At 50.4% G+C, this 18,873-nt stretch overlaps 1 protein-coding gene across 4 annotated transcripts in view; it reads right to left on the reverse strand.

Annotated features, from left to right (window-relative positions):
- znf385a (zinc finger protein 385A) overlaps positions 1-18,873 on the reverse strand; it is an 84,061-nt gene that overhangs the window by 6,122 nt on the left and 59,066 nt on the right. For all 4 annotated transcript variants that reach the window (XM_006629412.3, XM_015344475.2, XM_069187204.1 and 1 more), the window contains 3 exons: positions 18,251-18,361; positions 12,789-12,963; positions 2,936-3,298 (listed from right to left, as the gene is read on the reverse strand). In XM_006629412.3, coding sequence (XP_006629475.2) covers positions 2,936-3,298; positions 12,789-12,963; positions 18,251-18,361 — 649 coding nt within the window. The remainder of the gene's footprint in view (positions 1-2,935; positions 3,299-12,788; positions 12,964-18,250; positions 18,362-18,873) is intronic.

The following is an 18,873-nucleotide window of genomic DNA, read 5'->3' on the forward strand; positions in this document are numbered from 1 at the left end:
GGCCAGTCCTCCACCCTCCTGATGTAAGGAAGCGCCGGGTCACACACACCATCGGGCACTAGGAGGCGCTCACGCTCCGTGGTGGATTTCATGGATATAAAAAGGCTAAAAACCACAAGAAATCTGCAAAAAAAAACGTCTGTGAAGTCGCACCGCAGTGAACTTTCACAAGACAGCTGGGTGTGTCGGGGGAGGAATTGGAGATTAACATCTGGTGGTTTGCATGTAAAGAAAAGACTAAAAATAAATCTGGGCACCCAGATAGGTTTCTTTCCTTCCTTAAGACGATCGTTTCCTTCCTTGAGAGGCTTTTTGTTCCCCGAGTACGAACTGCTCGCTGGTCCTTCCTGGGTCGGACTCTCGGGATCCTTCTTGCCGGTTCTGTGACTCCGGGAGGGGGAGCTCTGTGGTGCGGTGTGACACAGGGCCGGGTCACGGCGGCAGCCGGGTGAAAGACGCACCCGCGGCCTTCTCTCCCTCCTTGTGCAGCCGTTCTATTTCGGAGGAGTGCGACAGTGTGGGCTGCTGTCTGTGTGTTTCTGTGAAGTCAGAGCTGCCCGCCGTCGCAGCGCAGAGCTGACTCGGCACTCAATAACAGCCCCGGGGCTCTTCCACTAATAACACACGCTGCATGAGAGATTATCTCTCTGCGTGTCTGTCTCTACCTGCCCTGCGCTTGCACAAATGCCACTCTGACAGAGCCCACTGCCCAAGGCTTTTAAACATTTTATTTTGGAATTTGGCTTCATTTTTTCCAAATATGAAACAGTCAGTCTTTCCACTTAGGTCAATATTGACCCGTATTCAAAGGGAAGTGTTTTTTTTTAACTTTTGGATCCCTAGCGGTGATTGGCTGATTTAGTCAATACATCTCCTAACTGTCCTAGCAACAGCCTGCTAGCAGCCAAGGTGAACACTTCTCAGCTGACTCTGGAAGGAGGAGGGGAACTGTGAAAGTGGGATGTTGCTTTTAGGGGTGCATTAGGGTGACACAGGGTGATTGAAGTGAACAATTTGGGGAGGGAGTGGCATAAACGTAGCTTCTCTAGGAAGTGTGGCTCCGGGCAGAGCATGCGGAAGAGAGACACAATTACCACTCCAGTTTGAAAAAATTGCTTCCAGACTCTTCTTGTTTTTGCAAAGTTTTCTCCTGGTTTCCAATCCAATTAGTCATGCATGCTGAACTCACACGCCTGATTGTAACAGGCAGGCGAGAAGACTGGGCACGCCAGTGCAGCCAGCTTCCTTGTGTGAACATGTGTGTGTGTGCGGATGTGTGTGAGTGTGCGAATGTGTGTGTGGACGTGTCTGTTCATGCTTGACTGTGTGTGTATGTGTGTGTTCATGTTTGAATGTGTGTGTTGATGTGTGTGCTCATGTTTGAGTGTGTGTGTGGATGTGTGTGTTTGGGTGTGTGTGGACATTGTGCAAGTTTGGAGTGTGTGTGTTGATGAGAGAATTCTTGTTTGTGTTTGTTGACATGTATGTGTACATGTGAGCATGTGTGTTTACGTCTGTGTTCATGTTTGAGTGTTGTGTACATGTGCAAGTATGTGTGTAGTTTTGCATGTATCTGTGTGCACAGACATTTATATTTGTATCAGTGTGCACGTTTGAGTGTGTGTTTGAGCCCGAGGCTTTGAGAGCAGGTATTTCGGTCAATGTGTGCATGTTTGCATATATGTGTGAATATTTGTGTGTCAGTGGCTGTGTGCACTGAAGCTTGTGTGTATACGTGTTCATGTATCAGTGGGTGTGTGTTCTCTAACATGTGTGTGTGTGCATGTTCGCGTGTCAGTGGCTGTGTGTGCATGATCACGTGTGAACGGCTGTGTGTGCATATTTGTGAGTCAGTGGCTGTGTGTGCACTGAAGTTTGTGTGTGTGCATATTTGTGAGTCAGTGACTGTGTGTGCACTGAAGTTTGTGTGTGCATATTTGTGTGTCAGTGACTGTGTGTGCACTGAAGATTGTGTGTGTGCATGTTCGTGTGTCAGTGGATATGTGTGCATGTTCATGTGTGAACGGCTGTGTTTGCACTGAACTTTGCGTGTGCATGTCCGTGTGCTAGTGGCTGTGTTTGCACTGAAGTTTGTGTGTGCATATTTGTGTGTCAGTGACTGTGTGTACACTGAAGTTTGTGTGTCTCAGTCAATGTGTTTGAATTCCAAGCCCCTCTCCCCAGTGCATGCTGTTGTCATTATCTGCCGTTGTCATTCGGGTGACAAACAAATTCTTCCATCTCATCAGTCAGCGATGCAGACGTCAGGGGGAGGAGAGGTTGGTGCTGAGTGCGCAAGACAGGCAAAGCCCTCAGCTCTAGCTTACCACCGACAAGGACAGAATCTTTCACACCTGCAAAAACTGTACTTACTCCCTAGACACAAACAGCACCCTGTGGGGCAAGAACACTAGAGGAGTCTCTGCCAGCACCACCGCGATGAAACATTCCAAAACTAACCCAAAACTTAATCCTACAGCCAACCCAGCAATAACCCCTTGTTTGAGCCCAGACGCTAATCTTCGCATATATCATCCCAGTTATCAGAGCTGCCTGGAGACCTTGAATACAACAGGGCTCTGCATATGATGTACAGCATATGTGTGTCAAGGCCCTGCTGAGCAATGAGTGTCTTCACTGAGCCAGCTACAATATTTGCTTAATCATTTCAATACATATTTCTAGTACCTAGCAGTTCTCTAGGTCTCACTGACATGTAAAAGCTTCTTATAAACCTGCAGGACTCTGGGCTCATGGATCATTTCTGGTTGCATTTAACATACCACTAGTATTATGTTTGTCCATTATTGAACACAAACCTTTCTCCTGAGCTGGTACACAGGAATCAATGCGTTCAGCTACAGGACTACCAGCAACAACAGGCCACTAAGGAGAAACATAGCAGCTGTGCCCCTGCGGCGGGGCTGGCTCTGACCTTTGTTGTGCGCCTCCAGCTGTGACAGCGAGTTGACGGCCACCTTGCACAGTGAGCAGTACAGGAGCTTCTTGGCCTTGTCCTCCTCCGACTCGGTCGGGCTGGCGCTGGGGGCGGTGGGCGCAGGCTGTGGAGGCACCCCGTTGGAGAGGCCTGGGGCGTCGGGGGGCCGGGGGGTTCGCCGGCCAGGGGGGCAGGCTCCCGAGGCGGGAGGAGGGGCTAGTGATGAGGTGCCCCCTCCTGTGGGCGCAGGGAGGAGGGAGCACATGGGCGGAGCTAGAGGCTCCTGGAGGGGTGTGGTCACTGGGAGGATGGGCGGGGGTGGGGAGGGGCCATTCAGCTGTGGGAGGGGTTGTGCATCACCTGGGGAGAGAAGACAGAAAGGTGTTGACAGCCCTGGCACAAGATTTAGCAACAGTTTTCCTAGACACCTTAAACTACATTACTAAAACATCAGCAAATTCAAGACTTTCTTGTGAACATTTCACACACTGAATCTTGACATCAGCTCATTCAGATCAGGGATGGACAACTCCAGTCCACAGGATTGAAAGGTAATCAACATCTGACAACTGATAAAGAACTAAACAGGTAGGTTATCAGACTGGAGTCCTTTCTTTAGAAAGATGAAAACATGCGGGTGGACTGGGTGTGACACTTTGAGAGGCCGAGGGTCCTAATGTTGTGGCCAGTGAGGGCACAATGGAACGCGTAATCTGTATGCAAATAGTGACAATCGTGCTCCAGAGAGCAACACACGCAGGCACCTCTCCTTGAGCAATCGGTGGCAAGCAGCATCGAAAACGGCCTAATTTGTTCTTCCAACCAGAATCCAAAAACAGAAAAGCAATTGCAGAGCAGATCGGAGTTATTTGTTTATCTTCCTGTTCTGTGGGCAACCACTTGGCCGGCACAGAGGCTGCTTCTCATTCTTGGCTTTTCTTGCCCAAACGCGAGGACAGAAAAATGTGTGTCCCTCACTCAGATGCCTGCTGTGTGCGCCCTTGGCGTCGGCTCGCAGGGCCTGCGTGCAGGTGGCAGTGGTCTGTCTGGGGGGGCGTGACTGTGTTCCACCAGGCAAAGGCCCTAATGGGCCCGCAACTTTCTTAGTCACATTGTTTCCCCCAAAACGTCTGTTTTTCATGTGGTTTCCAAGATTGAAGGATTTGGTAAATGTTTTCTGTTTTTTAACGGGAAATGGGAAACAGATTCTTCTCTCCCTCCTCAGAAAGCCAAATCTGGGAACATATACACTCCGAGCCAGGGGTCAGGTTTGTTTTTCCTGCCCTGTTTATTTTTGGAGTGGGAGAGAAAGACAGAAACAAGATGCAGAGAAAGCACTCTTTCCACCGGCACATCCCTCTCCCTTTCGCCCAGCTGCTGCACATCATCCCGAGCTGCTCAGCCTGCAGCTCTGCAGCTCTCCAGCATCTACATCAGGCCCTGCACACTACTGATGGGCTAGTTCCTTCTCACCTCTACTGAACCCTAACCGAAATCCTCACCCTACACTTCATGCTTCCCAAGACCCTGTCTCACAAAGTTTCACCACAGGAAATTCTGATATTTCATATTCAATGATTCGTCTTCCTTATTCATATGTACCACAGTAAATGTCCATTTCATAGTATTTTTTTCCTGTATGCTTCACACCAATTTACCCTACTTTGCTCCAGTTTTAAAGTTGTTTTCGGTGACATGCCCTCCGCGGTACAGGCACAGCCTGAGCATAGCCCAGAACGGGGTGAAAACATGAGCACCCCAGACAGCACGAAGCTGGGAAGTTTGAAAGATTGGGGGTCAGATGGCAAGCTGTGTTCTTACAGGGAGGCAGGCTGGTCAGAAGTTATGCTCTGCGACAGAAGAGTTAGTGCTCTTCCCCAACAGCCCCTCAGTTATGTCACGCCACGGCCAGGGCCTCACACACTCCTCAGGCACAAAGTTTGACACGGTGCCCTTTGGTGCTGTCTCCTGCAGACGGATGCCTGTGTGTATGAGGGGCACAGGATGGGGGAGCCGGGGGTGTGTGGGGGGAAACTCCTATACCGCTGTTCCCCTGAACCCCTCTCCCCCCAACCCCCTGCCCCCGTCCCTGCTCAATCCAGGTGATGTCAGCGCCTGGCTCGGGGCCCGCGGAGCTGGGCTGCGAGGCTGTCTGTGTGGACCAGCGGTATTAATCACAGGAAGAGCCATGTGGTTCGTGTTAGGCTCGGGCGGGAGTGGGGGGAGTGTAGGAAGAGAGTGACAGGGGTGGGCGGGTGGGAGAGCTGTTGCTGGAATGTCAGGGCGGTGCATTAACACGGCAGGACCAATTCATTAGTGCGTCTGCCCTTCCTGCTCCTTCTCCAGAGCCAGAGGGGTGGGGGCATGGCGGCAGGGTCCTCTGCAGGACCCGTACAACACAAAGCCAGCGCTTGGTGGAAGCAGGAATTCCAGTGCTTGAACTGTAATGTCTCCCAGCGCGGCAGAAAAAACAGACAAGTCTCAGCACGGGGCAAACGAGGGGCAGCAAAGGACAGGGAGAACGAGGTGTTGCACAGGGAGAACGAGGTGTTGCACAGGGAGAACGAGGGGCAGCACAGGGAGTACGAGGGGCAGCACAGGGAGAACGGGGTGTTGCACAGGGAGAACGAGGAGCAGCACAGGGAGAACAAGGAGCAGCATAGGGAGAACGAGGTGTCGCACAGGGAGAACGAGGAGCAGCACAGGGAGAACGGGGTGTTGCACAGGGAGAACGGGGTGTTGCACAGGGAGAACGGGGTGTCGCACAGGGAGAACGGAGTGTCGCACAGGGAGAACAGGGTGTCGCACAGGGAGAATGGGGTGTTGCAAAGAGAGAACGAGGTGTTGCATAGGGAGAAAGGGGTGTTGCACAGGGAGAACGAGGAACAGCACAGAGAGACCAAGGTGTTGCACAGGGAGAACGAGATGTCGCACAGGGAGAATGAGGTGTCGCACAGGGAGAACAAGGGGCAGCACAGGGAGAACAAGGTGTTGCACAGGGAGAACGAGGAGCAGCACAGGGAGAACAAGGAGCAGCATAGGGAGAACGAGGTGTCGCACAGGGAGAACAAGGGGCAGCACAGGGAGAACAAGGCGTTGCACAGGGAGAACGAGGAGCAGCACAGGGAGAACAAGGAGCAGCATAGGGAGAACAAGGTGTCGCACAGGGAGAAGAAGGTGTCGCACAGGGAGAACGAGGGGCAGCACAGGGAGAACTTGTGATCAAACTCAGAGAGCTTTATATAATTTTGCAGCAGGACTGGCACTGTACAGGTGAGCAAGGGGTTAATTAACTTTGTCAGTCTAGTCTGCTTCCTGACCTGAGCAGCAAGCCGCTGACGAAACCAGAAGCCCTGTCCCCACCAACAACCCCAGCCCCCTCCGCTCCTCTTCGTCAATGATTAAAGAGCAGGTGAAACGCTATGCCACCCTCCTGCAGCATTAATGAAGAGCTGATGAATTATAGAATGGACTGGGCTCTCGGGCCCCGTGTCCGGATGTACACTCACACAAAGATTCACAGATTGACACACCCACAAAACGCGCACACACCGAGCGACTAACACACAAATTTATAAGGATTTGCCAGAATGTCCTGCCACATGGCACAGGAGGGTGAATTCAGATTAAAATAAAGTAAAGCAGGGAATTCTGGGTGAATTCTAATTGAAATGCAGTAAAGCAGCAAAATCAGGATAAAGTTAAATTGAAATGTAATATAGCAGGCAAACCAGGGTAACGTCAGTTTAAAATGTAGTAAATCACAGTAAAACTGTGGTAAAATCAAATTAAGATGCAGTAAAGCAGGAAAACCAGGGAGCAGTCAGATTAAGATGTTGTACAAGAAAGTCAGATTAGCGCAAAACCATGAGAGAGGGCACATAGCAGTATGCAAGAGTACAGCACAACCAGAGCTGTGGGGAAAGTATGGCTGAACACAGCAGAAAACTGCGCAGTTCATCTCCAGAGGATCGGAGCACAGATACTGTTCAACACACAGTCCCACACACACACAGCTGTGGTGAAAATCCTCAGGCTTGCAGGCTCAGACACAGACATGATCTGGCACCCATTCTCTGGCCAAACTACCTCCAGTGAATAAAATAACAGTCCTCCGTGAGTAGCACTGTGAGAGAGCATTCCACAAGCATCTGAGATATCCGCAGCCCAATCCCATTCCCCAGGCAGGATTTCATGGAGATCCCAGTATTGATCTTAGTTTTTGAGATCTGATGAGATTGGGCTGTAAGGTGGGAACACTGCTTTAGTTAAGACTGGGATCTGGGAATTTATTGTGGCCAAGGAAAGTGATGAAAATCAGACTCCTGCATCTGGAGACCCAACATGCATGTCCCAGCGTCCGCGAGAGTGAGTTCGTGTGATCTGGTGTACCTGAGTATGAATTCAGTAGTGCGTCCTCATGTCTCAGACTCTCCTGTTAGGAGGCTTAAAACAGGTGGAGCAGGACACGCACAAACACACACACTCACACCAGGGTTGATTGTCCCAGGAGCCAATTAATCTACCAGCATGTATTTGGATGGTGGGAGGAAAAACAAGGAGAGAACATACAAACTCCACACAGACAGCACCCCAGGGCCAGAAATGAACCCAGGGCACCAGCAATGTTAACCACTGCATCACCCTGACGCCCCACATTAAAACAGTTCTCCTTAATTATCTATCAAGTGACTTGGCTGGTTGTAGATAGCAACTCTGACCCTCACATTGGTTTACTCAATTCACACCACTGTGTGAGATTAAAAAGGAAAGCCGCTGGTTTTTACTACAGTCAGAGTGCACAAAATATAATGGGCTTGTGGCTGCAGCCCTCTGTGTCACTGTGTCCTGCCTCCTGTTCCTGGAGGGGCTAGAGGGCTTTTGGCTTTTGTTCCCTCTGAGTTCTCAATTACTTAATTGGATCAACTTGATGGATTAATGAGATAACGGTAATGCTTCACTCCCGGTCAGAACATGTTTATTAAGATGCTGCTCCCCCGCCACCCCGCCCCGCCGAATGAACTGTATGTGCTCTGGGGGAAACATATACATGACGTACGTGAATAATGTTCATCTGAGAAAACAAGTCAATCGATTAGAATAATTAAGAACAGAGGGCTGCCAGCACTGTTGCTTTCTGGGAACCAAGTCTGTGAAACCCCTAAAGTCCCCATAAAGTCACTGTCAACACGCCAGCATCCACTCTCTGCCAGATCCGGAGGGAATGCAGGGACAGATTCTTTGTGGTTGCTGGAATTTTCCACGATGCACCACACCCTTTTCCTGCTGCACCCCTCTCTCTCCCCCAGGGGCTCGGGTTGGGGAGGGGAGGTAGGTTTAAACCCCCCACACACACAGCCCCTCTGACCCCTTGGTGTCCCCAGCCTCGCCCCTGTCTGGCTGACTCCGCGTCTCTCCCGCCGCCCCGCGTCCTGACCCACACCCTTCCGCGGAGCCGGCCCACATGTCCGCATGTTTGCTGGCGAGGAGACCCTGGGGGTCATGCCTTAGGAGCTGTTTTGAAGGAGAGCAACTGGGATGAAAAGAAACACAGAAATCCATCACATAAAACCACAGGGGGGGCGGAGGCAATCCCAGAGATCTGATGAACCAAAACAGCCATCTCCAAATCCGCCCTGTTTCTGTAAATAAGGAAGAAGTGCTCTTGGCAAAAGGTCTCTCCCTCTGTTTTTAAAGTTTGTTTTCTTTTCTCCTTCCGAAATTGCAGAAATGTGTCGGAGCGGCCAAAATGGTTTTGCAATGGCTCAGAGTCCCTCTGCTCCCCTAGCCTCTCCCTGCCCCCGGCACTTCTGCAGCAGGGAGAGCGCTGCTGTTGGCTCCTATCAGAATACTACAGGAGTACAACAGAACAGAGTGATGTGCAATGTTTTTCTTATTTTTTGTAATAGAATAATGTGCAATGTTTTTCTTTTCTTCTTCTTTTTTTTTTGGTTTGCATTCTATTTAAATGTACAGGAGTGCTGTGTGTCCATAAAAAAAATGTCCCTCAGGGGACAATTAAATCTTATCTTAATACTGCATGTGTGTCCCCTCTGCCTGGAGAGACGTGAGAGTCAGAACTGAGTTGATAAAGACAGGCGACAGCAACTGCTTTCTTCTCTTTAATCACACAGCATCGGCTCGTCACAGGGTAGCTGGGAACACACCCGCTCAGTCATTTCGGAACAGCAGCACTTGCTCTCTAAGACGAGGCGATTCTGTTAAGATGTCGCTCGTACTCTCTTGTTGTTACAAGCGTGTTGAGCTGATTGCTCAGCCACTTCACGGCCCACGTCCACCACTGTTGGGATCTGGGCCGGGATAAGGCTAAAGGAGAGGCGTGGTTACTAGAGATCCCGAAATGCAGATCACGGAGGAAGCCAGGTGATGTTAGGAGAGAGTACTGCAGCTCGTTCAACAACCTGTCTCCTTCAGAAAGCATTCGCGTTTTGGGGAAAGAGCTCGCAGGTCCATGCGGACCAATAATAGTTTAACCCAGTCGTGCAGGTCTCTGGTCCAGGAGTGCCACAGTGAACGACAGATTTTTATGCCACTGTTTCGCTCTCTGTTCGTAATGACTTACTTGTGCTAACCACACCTAAATGAAAGACAATTAACACTTCTTGAAGATCTTCAGCTCCCCCATGAGTCCTGTGTGCACTGGTGTAGGGACCATGACAGGGACATGGGGAGGACTCTCCTGTGTGCACTGGTGTAGGGACCGTGACAGAGACATGGTGAGGACTCTCCAGTGGTCCTGTGTGCATTGGTATAGGGACTGTGACAGAGACATGGGTAGGACTCTCCTCTGGTCCTGTGTGTACTGGTGTAGGGACTGTGACAGAGACATGGGGAGGACTCTCCTCTGGTCCTGTGTGTACTGGTGTAGGGACTGTGACAGAGACATGGGGAGGACTCTCCTCTGGTCCTGTGTGTACTGGTGTAGGGACTGTGACAGAGACATGGGGAGGACTCTCCTCTGGTCCTGTGTGTACTGGTGTAGGGACTGTGACAGAGACATGGGGAGGACTCTCCAGTGGTCCTGTGTGCACTGGCGTAGGGACTGTGACAGAGACTGTGACAGAGTCGTCTAATCTGGAACAGCTGTGGGACGTCATGCTGCAAGAGCTTGCACTCCCAGCTAGGCCTGCTGTTCTTTATGATAACACTGGGATCATCATGACATTCCCACGTTTCGGAGAAATCAAGACAAAACGTGCAGATGGAGACAAACATGCTCAACACAGCCCAAAGCACTGTAGCACTGCACTATTTTTTATCAACAACTGACAGAAGCCGGCCAGCTTTTATCAGAGGCAGGGAGATCCGAGCTGTTCTGGTCATTCCCATGCCTCTGCTGTGGTCTCACTGCTGTTTCCACATCTGTATCAGGGTTCACTGTACCACAGCCTCACTGGGGTTTACTGGGCTCATACCACAGCCTAACTGGTCTTTACTGGGCTCTTACCACAGCCTCACTGGGCTTTACTGGGCTCATACCACAGCCTAACTGGTCTTTACTGGGCTCATACCACAGCCTCACTGGGCTTTACTGGGCTCTTACCACAGCCTCACTGTGCTCTTGCCACAGCCTTACTGGGCTTTACTGGGCACAGTCTCACTGGGCTTTACTGGGCTCATACCACAGCCTCACTGTGCTCTTGCCACAGCCTTACTGAGCTTTACTGGGCTCTTACCACAGCCCCAATGGTCTTTAATGTGCTCTTGCCACAGCCTCACTGGGCTTTAGTAGACTGTACTGTGCTTATACCATAAACGTGCCGTCCTTAATTCATTTCAAAGTGGCTGTAAAACACTTCACTGTGCTTCTAGCCTTGTGTGTGGCACTAAGCTCTTAAGAGGAGGAAGACAGACTGATGTTTCTCAGTTGAAGAATGAGATCACTTCTAATGGCTGTTTTTCACTTGTGTCGTTAGTCATTACCATTCTTCTCTCTCTCTGAATGCTCAGTACAGTCATAAGGAAGAATTTAAAGCCTGCCTAATTAATTAATTCTTGGGAAAGCCAAACTGGCTATTTAGAAAGAATAAATAAAAGCAGAGAAATAAGTTACAAGGCTCACGACTGTGATGCTGTGATGGGTATTGAGACTTTTTATTTATTGCCAAGGATTAGAATTGATTTTACTCTATATTCTTTTACACAGGACTTGTGTGCTGGTTTGTGGGCTGGGGGGCTGTGTGCTGGTGTATGTGAGCTGGGCTGTGTGATGGGGGCTGTGTGCTGGTGTGTGTGTGTTGGGCTGTGTGCTGGTGTGTGTGTGTTGGGCTGTGTGCTGGTGTGTGTGTGTTGGGCTGTGTGTTGGAGGGCTGTGTGCTGGTGTGTGTGTTGGGCTGTGTGGTGGGGGTCTGTGTGCTGGTGTGTGTGTGTTGGTGCTGCGTTGTGGGATATGTGTGTGGGGGGGCTGTGTGCTGGGTGTGTATGTGTGTTGGGCTGTGTTCTGGTTTGTGGGGGGCTCTTTGCTTTGTGTGAGGGGGTGGGGTGTTGTGTGCTGAGTGTGTGTTTACTGTATGCTGGTGCTGTGTTGTGGAATGTGTGTGTGAAGGGGCTGTGTGCTGGGTGTTTGTGTGGGTGGGTCTGGGTGGTATGTACTGTTTGTGGGGGGGCTGTGTGGGGGTTCATGAGTTTTCTTACTTGCAGATTCCATCTGTTTTTCACAAAGGCTTTTTCAGAATCACAGCCCCTGGGAGCTGGCATTCTTTCGCGTCCCAGGAAATTCTTTTTCCCGATTTAACCCGAGACTAAAAAACCTTGACTCGAGACCTCGACCACAGAGGCTGTGGGTCCAAAACTGCAAAGCCTTCTGCTCCTATGAAGGCTTCATGTGGTATACGTTTGAGATGTGATATTCCCTTGTCATTTCACAGCAATGTGCCATTCCTTACCGTCACTAAAGCTCAAAGCTTACCTCCACTTTACACTTTACTGCGCTTTTACTCTCCTATAAACTCTATACTCTATAACTCTGTATCAGTATCACTCAGCCTGTAGTTCCCCACTCCAAATGTTCTTATGACACATTAGTTGGCTGCATGTGAAATATGACATATAGGAGGCATGTAGCCAGCACAGCACATTGTTTTAATGTTTAGTTGCTTACTGGCGTAGTCTGTATAGTGCATGAAGCTGAGCCAACCATGGTCCAGAATTGCGAATTTGCTTTGGGGCTGGTTATGAATCTGGAACTGCCAATTATGTTAGCATTATACACCCAACCCCTTGGGAAACACCACTGATTTTAAGGCTTGGGTCTCTGGTAGTGAATGCAACGTGTGGACAAGCTCCTTTAACATGACATTCATGTCTTTGCGTGCTGTGAGCTCAGCAGCGCCTGACAGGAGAGTAGGCATGGATTGGAGGAGCAGGGAGTCCCTCTCTGACATCACAGCGAGCACTGCAGGCGCCCGACTAGTGAAACGACCCCAGCACAGACCTGTGACACCCGAATCATAGATCTCAAACTGTCCCAGCCTGAGGCCAACTCAGCCCCAGGTCTGTTGCACAACCAGCAACATCGCACACTGATCCTTCTTAGCACACTGACCCTCTTAAGTGATTAAGAGGGCAGCTGCAGCAAAGTCCCCAAGTGCAATGGAAGAGAGGTGACCCAGTGATGCTAAAGAGCTGCCCACACCAGTGCCGCAGTGTGAAAGAGACGACTGCTTATTTAAACGGCGAGCATGTGCCTCTGCTGGAGAATCAACAGGATTCTGTGTGTGTTTTCACCTACACCGGTATCAGTTTCCCTGCAGAAGGAGTGGGCTTGGGAGGGGCTTTGTGTTTTGGAATGATGGCCGAGGCAGTGGCGATGATGGCAGTCATTGCTCACCCGCTCTGCTGGTGTCGTTCTCTGCGGGGGCAGCCGGAGGGGGTCCGGGGGGTGAGGGTGAGGTGGTGGGTGGTGGCGTGGGCTTGTCAGGCTCTTGCGGGCGGCTCTTGGATGTTTCGATGCCTTTCACACGTCGGGCATGCCGGTTCCCTTTGTAGTGAGCCTCTGCCTGGCTCTGAAAAACAACAAGGGCAAAGAGAGATGCCAGTCAGGGTGCAGTACAAATAAGGCACTGTTACAGGAAGACACACAGGACACCCAGACACACACAGGACACACAGGACACACAGGACACACAGACACACAGACTCACAGACTCACAGACTCACAGACTCACAGACTCACAGACTCACAGACACACAGACACACAGACACACAGACACACAGACACACAGACTCACAGACTCACAGACTCACAGACTCACAGACTCACAGACTCACAGACTCACAGACACACAGACTCACAGACTCACAGACTCACAGACACACAGACACACAGACACACAGACACACAGACTCACAGACACACAGACACACAGACACACAGACACACAGACACACACAGGACACACAGGACACACAGGACACACGCAGGACACACAGGACACACAGGACACACAGACACACAGACACACAGACACACAGACACACAGACACACAGACTCACAGACTCACAGACACACAGACACACAGACACACAGACTCACAGACTCACAGACTCACAGACACACAGACTCACAGACTCACAGACTCACAGACTCACAGACTCACAGACACACAGACACACACAGGACACACACAGGACACACAGGACACACAGGACACACTGAGGTACACTGAGGCACACTGAGGCACACAGGACAGACACATCAACACACACAGGACACACAGAGACACACAGGACACACTAAAACACACAGGACAGACACATTGACACACACAGGACAAACACACCATCGCACACAGGACACACTGAGACACATAGGACAGACACATCGACACACACAGGACACACAGACACACATAGGACACACTGATAGTACAGAGATAGCAAACTGACACACATGCAGGACAGACACACTTGAAACAAACAGGGCAGACACATTAACACAAGCAGGACAGACACATAGACACATATGAAGATACGCTGACACACACACAGGGCAGACAGGCTGACACATAAGACAGAACAGACACACAGGACAGACAGACCGACACAAACAGGACAGACAGTCTGGCACACAGGGCAGAAATACTGACACACAGGGCAGACAGACTGACACAAACAGGACAGACAGACTGACACAAACAGGACAGACAGACTGGCACACAGGGCAGACATACTGACACACATGGCAGACAGACTGACACAAACAGGATAAAAAGATTGACACACAGGGCAGACAGACTGGCACACAGGGCAGATACACTGACACACAGGGCAGACAAACCGGCACAAACAGGGCAGACACACTGACACACAGGGCAGACAGACCGGCACAAACAGGGCAGACACACTGACACACAGGGCAGACAGACTGACACACAAAGCAGACACACTGACACAAACAGGACAAAAAGATCAACACAAAGGGCAGATACACTGACACAAACAGGGCAGACACGACACACACACAGCAGACACACTGTCACACAGAGGACAGACATTCTAGCACACACACGACATACACAAAAAGGACAGAAACCGACACCCTATACAGACACATTGACACAAGACAGCCTCATTTTCTGCCCTTTGAAAAGTTTTGATACGCTAAACTGTACCTCCCAGAGCTTGCTCCATGGTTTCATTGTGCCTTCTTGTGCTCTGCTTCTCCCGGGGTAAGCCCAGTTAAATAAAGGGGTCCCACTGCGCTAGAACAGCTATTGCTCTAGAAGACTGAGCCCTGCCCAGAAGGGCGGCCACCTCACGTGTCTGTGCCCACCCTCGACACACAGAGTTTCTGAAGAGCACAACAGAATGTCATTTACAACCCCCAGTTGTGGGGACCCATGCATTTTTAATGGCAGGCAGGTGTAACGTTATCCCAGCCAACTGTAACAGCAGGGTTGCCTTACAGTCTGTTGTGTAGAGCTGATAGAAGCTGCCAGGGGACATGCAGGGTTCACCCAAAACAGATACCAGCTCTGAGCACGTGCTTTGGGATAATCTATTACATTTACTTTCTTTTTGGCCTGACACTTCTATTTTGTTTCTGTTTATAATCAGGCATTTTTCTGGAACTGCAACCTTTTATTTTATCTGAGTGAATTACCTTACTCCTCACTGCTGCCTCACCACCTCTCCTCACTGCTGCCTCACCACCTCTCCTCACGGCTGCCTCACCACCCCTCCACACTGCCTCACCCCCCCTCCTCACTGCTGCCTCACCACCCCTCCACACTGCTGCCTCATCACCCCTCCACACTGCCTCACCACCCCTCCTCACTGCTGCCTCACCACCCCTCCACACTGCTGCCTCATCACCCCTCCACACTGCCTCACCACCCCTCCTCACTGCTGCCTCATCACCCCTCCACACTGCTGTCTCACCACCCCTCCTCACTGCCTCATCACCCCTCCACACTGCTGCCTCACCACCCCTCCACACTGCTGCCTCACCATCCCTCCACACTGCTGCCTCACCACCCCTCCACACTGCTGCCTCATCACCCTTCCACACTGCCTCATCACCCCTCCACACTGCTGCCTCATCACCCCTCCACACTGCTGCCTCACCACCCCTCCTCACTGCTGCCTCATCACCCCTCCTCACTGCTGCCTCACCACCCCTCCACACTGCTGCCTCACCACCCCTCCACACTGCCTCACCACCCCTCCACACTGCTGCCTCACCACCCCTCCACACTGCTGCCTCACTCCCCCTCCACGCTGCTGCCTGATAATAATGCAGCTCTTAGCTCTTACATGAAAGTAGAACAAGAAGTTGTAAGACACTGATGAAAAGCAGAAGAGCCAAGACTTTTATGGCGCACCTGGATTACCCCATCACACTTGAGCGCGCTGAGTGCCGACAGCTGGGGCGAAAGCGATATATAAATAAATAAAACCAGACTTCTCATGGACTGGAAACTCTATAGCCCTGTTCCTCAGCGAACTGCCTTGCTGCAGTGTGCGCCAAGGCATTTGTTTAAGCCCTGGTGTAATTACTGCACACCAGAATGTACACACAGCCCCCAACTCTGCGACTCCGAACTTGAGGGGTCTTAAGAACCTGGCAAAGGATAAAACCCAGCACTGAAGTCCAAAAATGTTTAAAAAAGGTTAAAGGTTAAAATTCAGCAGGAGTTTAAATGCGGAGGGGGGGAGAGAGTAATGCTGTTTAACCGATCCCTCTCTATCACCATGCAGAAAATTCCATTAAACAAACAGGCCTCTGGATGTGTTGTCATAACCTTTACTTGTGAGCTCTGGGAAACAGCTGCCGGGGAAGGTGTTGCTATTAGTGCTGGGGCTGGGCACCGAGTAGCGACAGCGACAGAGCAGGGCGCACGTGGCCGGAGACCGGGGGGGTCAGATGAAGGAAGAGTGGGGAGAGAGTGAGGCGTACCGAGGCTTGTGTCCAGTTTAGGGGAACTGAACCTCAAACGGGATTAAAATTATCCCAAGAGCGTGATGAGTGGGGGATTAGAGGAATGAGGGAGGGGGAAGAGGTGGGGGTGGGGAAGGAGACAGAGAGAGGATATAGAGGACAGAGATCCTCCCGGGGGTGGAAACTCAATAGAGCTGCAGCCCAGTATGTGATCTCCTGTCACAGCCTGAGCAACAGACAGTGAGCCTCTCAAATAACAAAATTATCATTGTAAATGTCTGTAAATATCTTGCTAATTGTTATTACTTTGGCAACACAGTAATTTATTGGTCACGCCAGTAAAGCTCGTTGTACTTGATGACTGAGAGAGAGAGGAGAGAGAGAGGGTTAGATCACACAGAGTAGAGAGAGAGGAGAGAGGAGAGAGAAAGGTGAGAGAGTGGATAGAGGAGAGCTAGAGGACAACACCGTAATCCATCAGTCATGCCAATAAAGCTCTTTCCATTTGACAGGTGAGGTGAGAGTAAGTGCTCTGTTGCCTCCGAGGTCAAGAAGAAGGAATCCTACAGTTTTGTAAAGAGGGATAAAAACAACAAGGTGCCACACCACATCCCAAACAGCACTTTAAATCCGACATGGTTATACTTACGATCACTAATTATGTTATGTTACGTGCCCAATTTACAATTGCCAGGGGACTCTTGGTCCCAAGGATGTGTAGACAAGAGCACTCTGACTTGCACGCCTATCATCTAATGACACAATGATTAATCACAGGCACTGCAGTGATTGACAGGAGGGTCTTCTCCTATTGGAGGAAAGGTGTGTCCCTCACTGATGTCATCACTAGGCTGCAAGTGCTGAAAGACCCTCACCAACGCAAATCCTATCCCTTCCGGGAGAGCTGGCTCTCGACACCCCTTAGGGTTTACGAGTCATGGTGGGCTAGAGCCATGTCCCTGTGGACTTTCACAGTGAGTGCCTTTACTAGGTGAGAGGCACTGCAGCCCCCTACAGCCAGCAACTTTAAAATCAGGAGATCTTGCAGCATCAGGGTAACCTGGGCTATGAGGGGTCGGGCTGCATGACAATCAGAACTTGATTAAGACAACAGGGAGAGGTGGGGAAAAATATATTTTTATTAAATATATAAATATGTAAATATATTTCTGTAAGGACATTGTGTGACCATGTGTGTTGTCTGATATTCAGAAAAATTATAATCACTGTCAAGTTTACAGGTAATAATAACCACTCTAATTCTCACCCACACTGTCTATCAGTCAGTCTCTCTGAGATGAGGAACAGCTTAGGAAACACTGTCCTGCACGAGCAAGCAAAAGTGAGTCGGCAAACAGAGCAACACTAAATTTACAAATTTGCACAAGCAGCTCAGAAGCACTTAAGTGCCATTTACAGAGCTACTGAATCATCTCCTGCTCTGTCTTGCCTTTTAGCGTCTGTGTGTTTTAGAACCCCTGGAGAGCTCTGAGCGCTGCTGGGAAGAAAGCCTCAGTCAGGGAGAGCCGCTAGCGGACACAGAGAGAGGGTCGGTACCATCGTAGTCCCATCATATGGACACAAAAGAACTCAACAGGAGGGAGGTGTGTGAACTTTGTCCATAATTATAGAGAAAGATTACATTAAGAAATTCTGTAAAACTGGGCTCGGGCTGAACTACCCTCCTCCCTGCATGTTCTGTCCTCCTAATCCACCCTTCCTCATCCTCTGACCGCCAAACTCTTATCCTCTTGCTCCCAAAAATTCCACCCCCACCTCATCACAGCCCCACACTTCCAGCACTCCCTAATTTTCTCCTGTTTCTCCCCACACCCCTAAATGCTCACATAGCCCTGTCATTCCCTACTTCCTTTGTCACCCCAAGATAACCTTACCCCCCTTTCTTACCTCAGAGTTGAAGCGAATCTGGCAGACATTGCAGGAGATGACAGGGCGCTTGGTCTTCACCAGGGGGACCCCGAAGGTGTGGTTAATCACGGCCTTCTGCACAGGATCCATCTGCGGGCATCAAGGGGTGGGGACAGCCATTAACGCCATGCTCACACCACTCAACCAGTTCACCAGGCAATCCAAGGGCATGCAGCCCTAGACCCTGGAGACATTGACTCAAAGGTGGAACCTCAGCCAGATTGTGCTTCCACAATCAGTCAAGTCAGTCAGGAGCCAAGTGCGTCCATGTGCCTGTCCTGTTCAGACCTCACCACCGCCCTGAGGCAACAGGATGCTCTGCTCTTACATCAACCTGACATAGTAGCCACGCACTGTGACGTGGGTGACTCCTCCGCATTCTGCCATAATTTGTTTTCCTAAAGCGTAGGTCTCCAATCCTGGGCCACAGGAGTGTCAGTTCTCCAAGCTGTATAAGAATCTCCAATCAGCACCTGAAGAATGTTCTAATCTTGACTAATTTATAATAATTTGCCCCTGGCAGTCCTTGTCCAATCCCTCAACACTGCAGAGGGTTTGTTTCTAGTACTCATACAGTACAAGCAGGCTTGTTCACCTGCTTG

Source organism: Lepisosteus oculatus, chromosome 1, assembly GCF_040954835.1.
Source record: "Lepisosteus oculatus isolate fLepOcu1 chromosome 1, fLepOcu1.hap2, whole genome shotgun sequence".
NCBI lineage: Eukaryota > Metazoa > Chordata > Actinopteri > Semionotiformes > Lepisosteidae > Lepisosteus > Lepisosteus oculatus.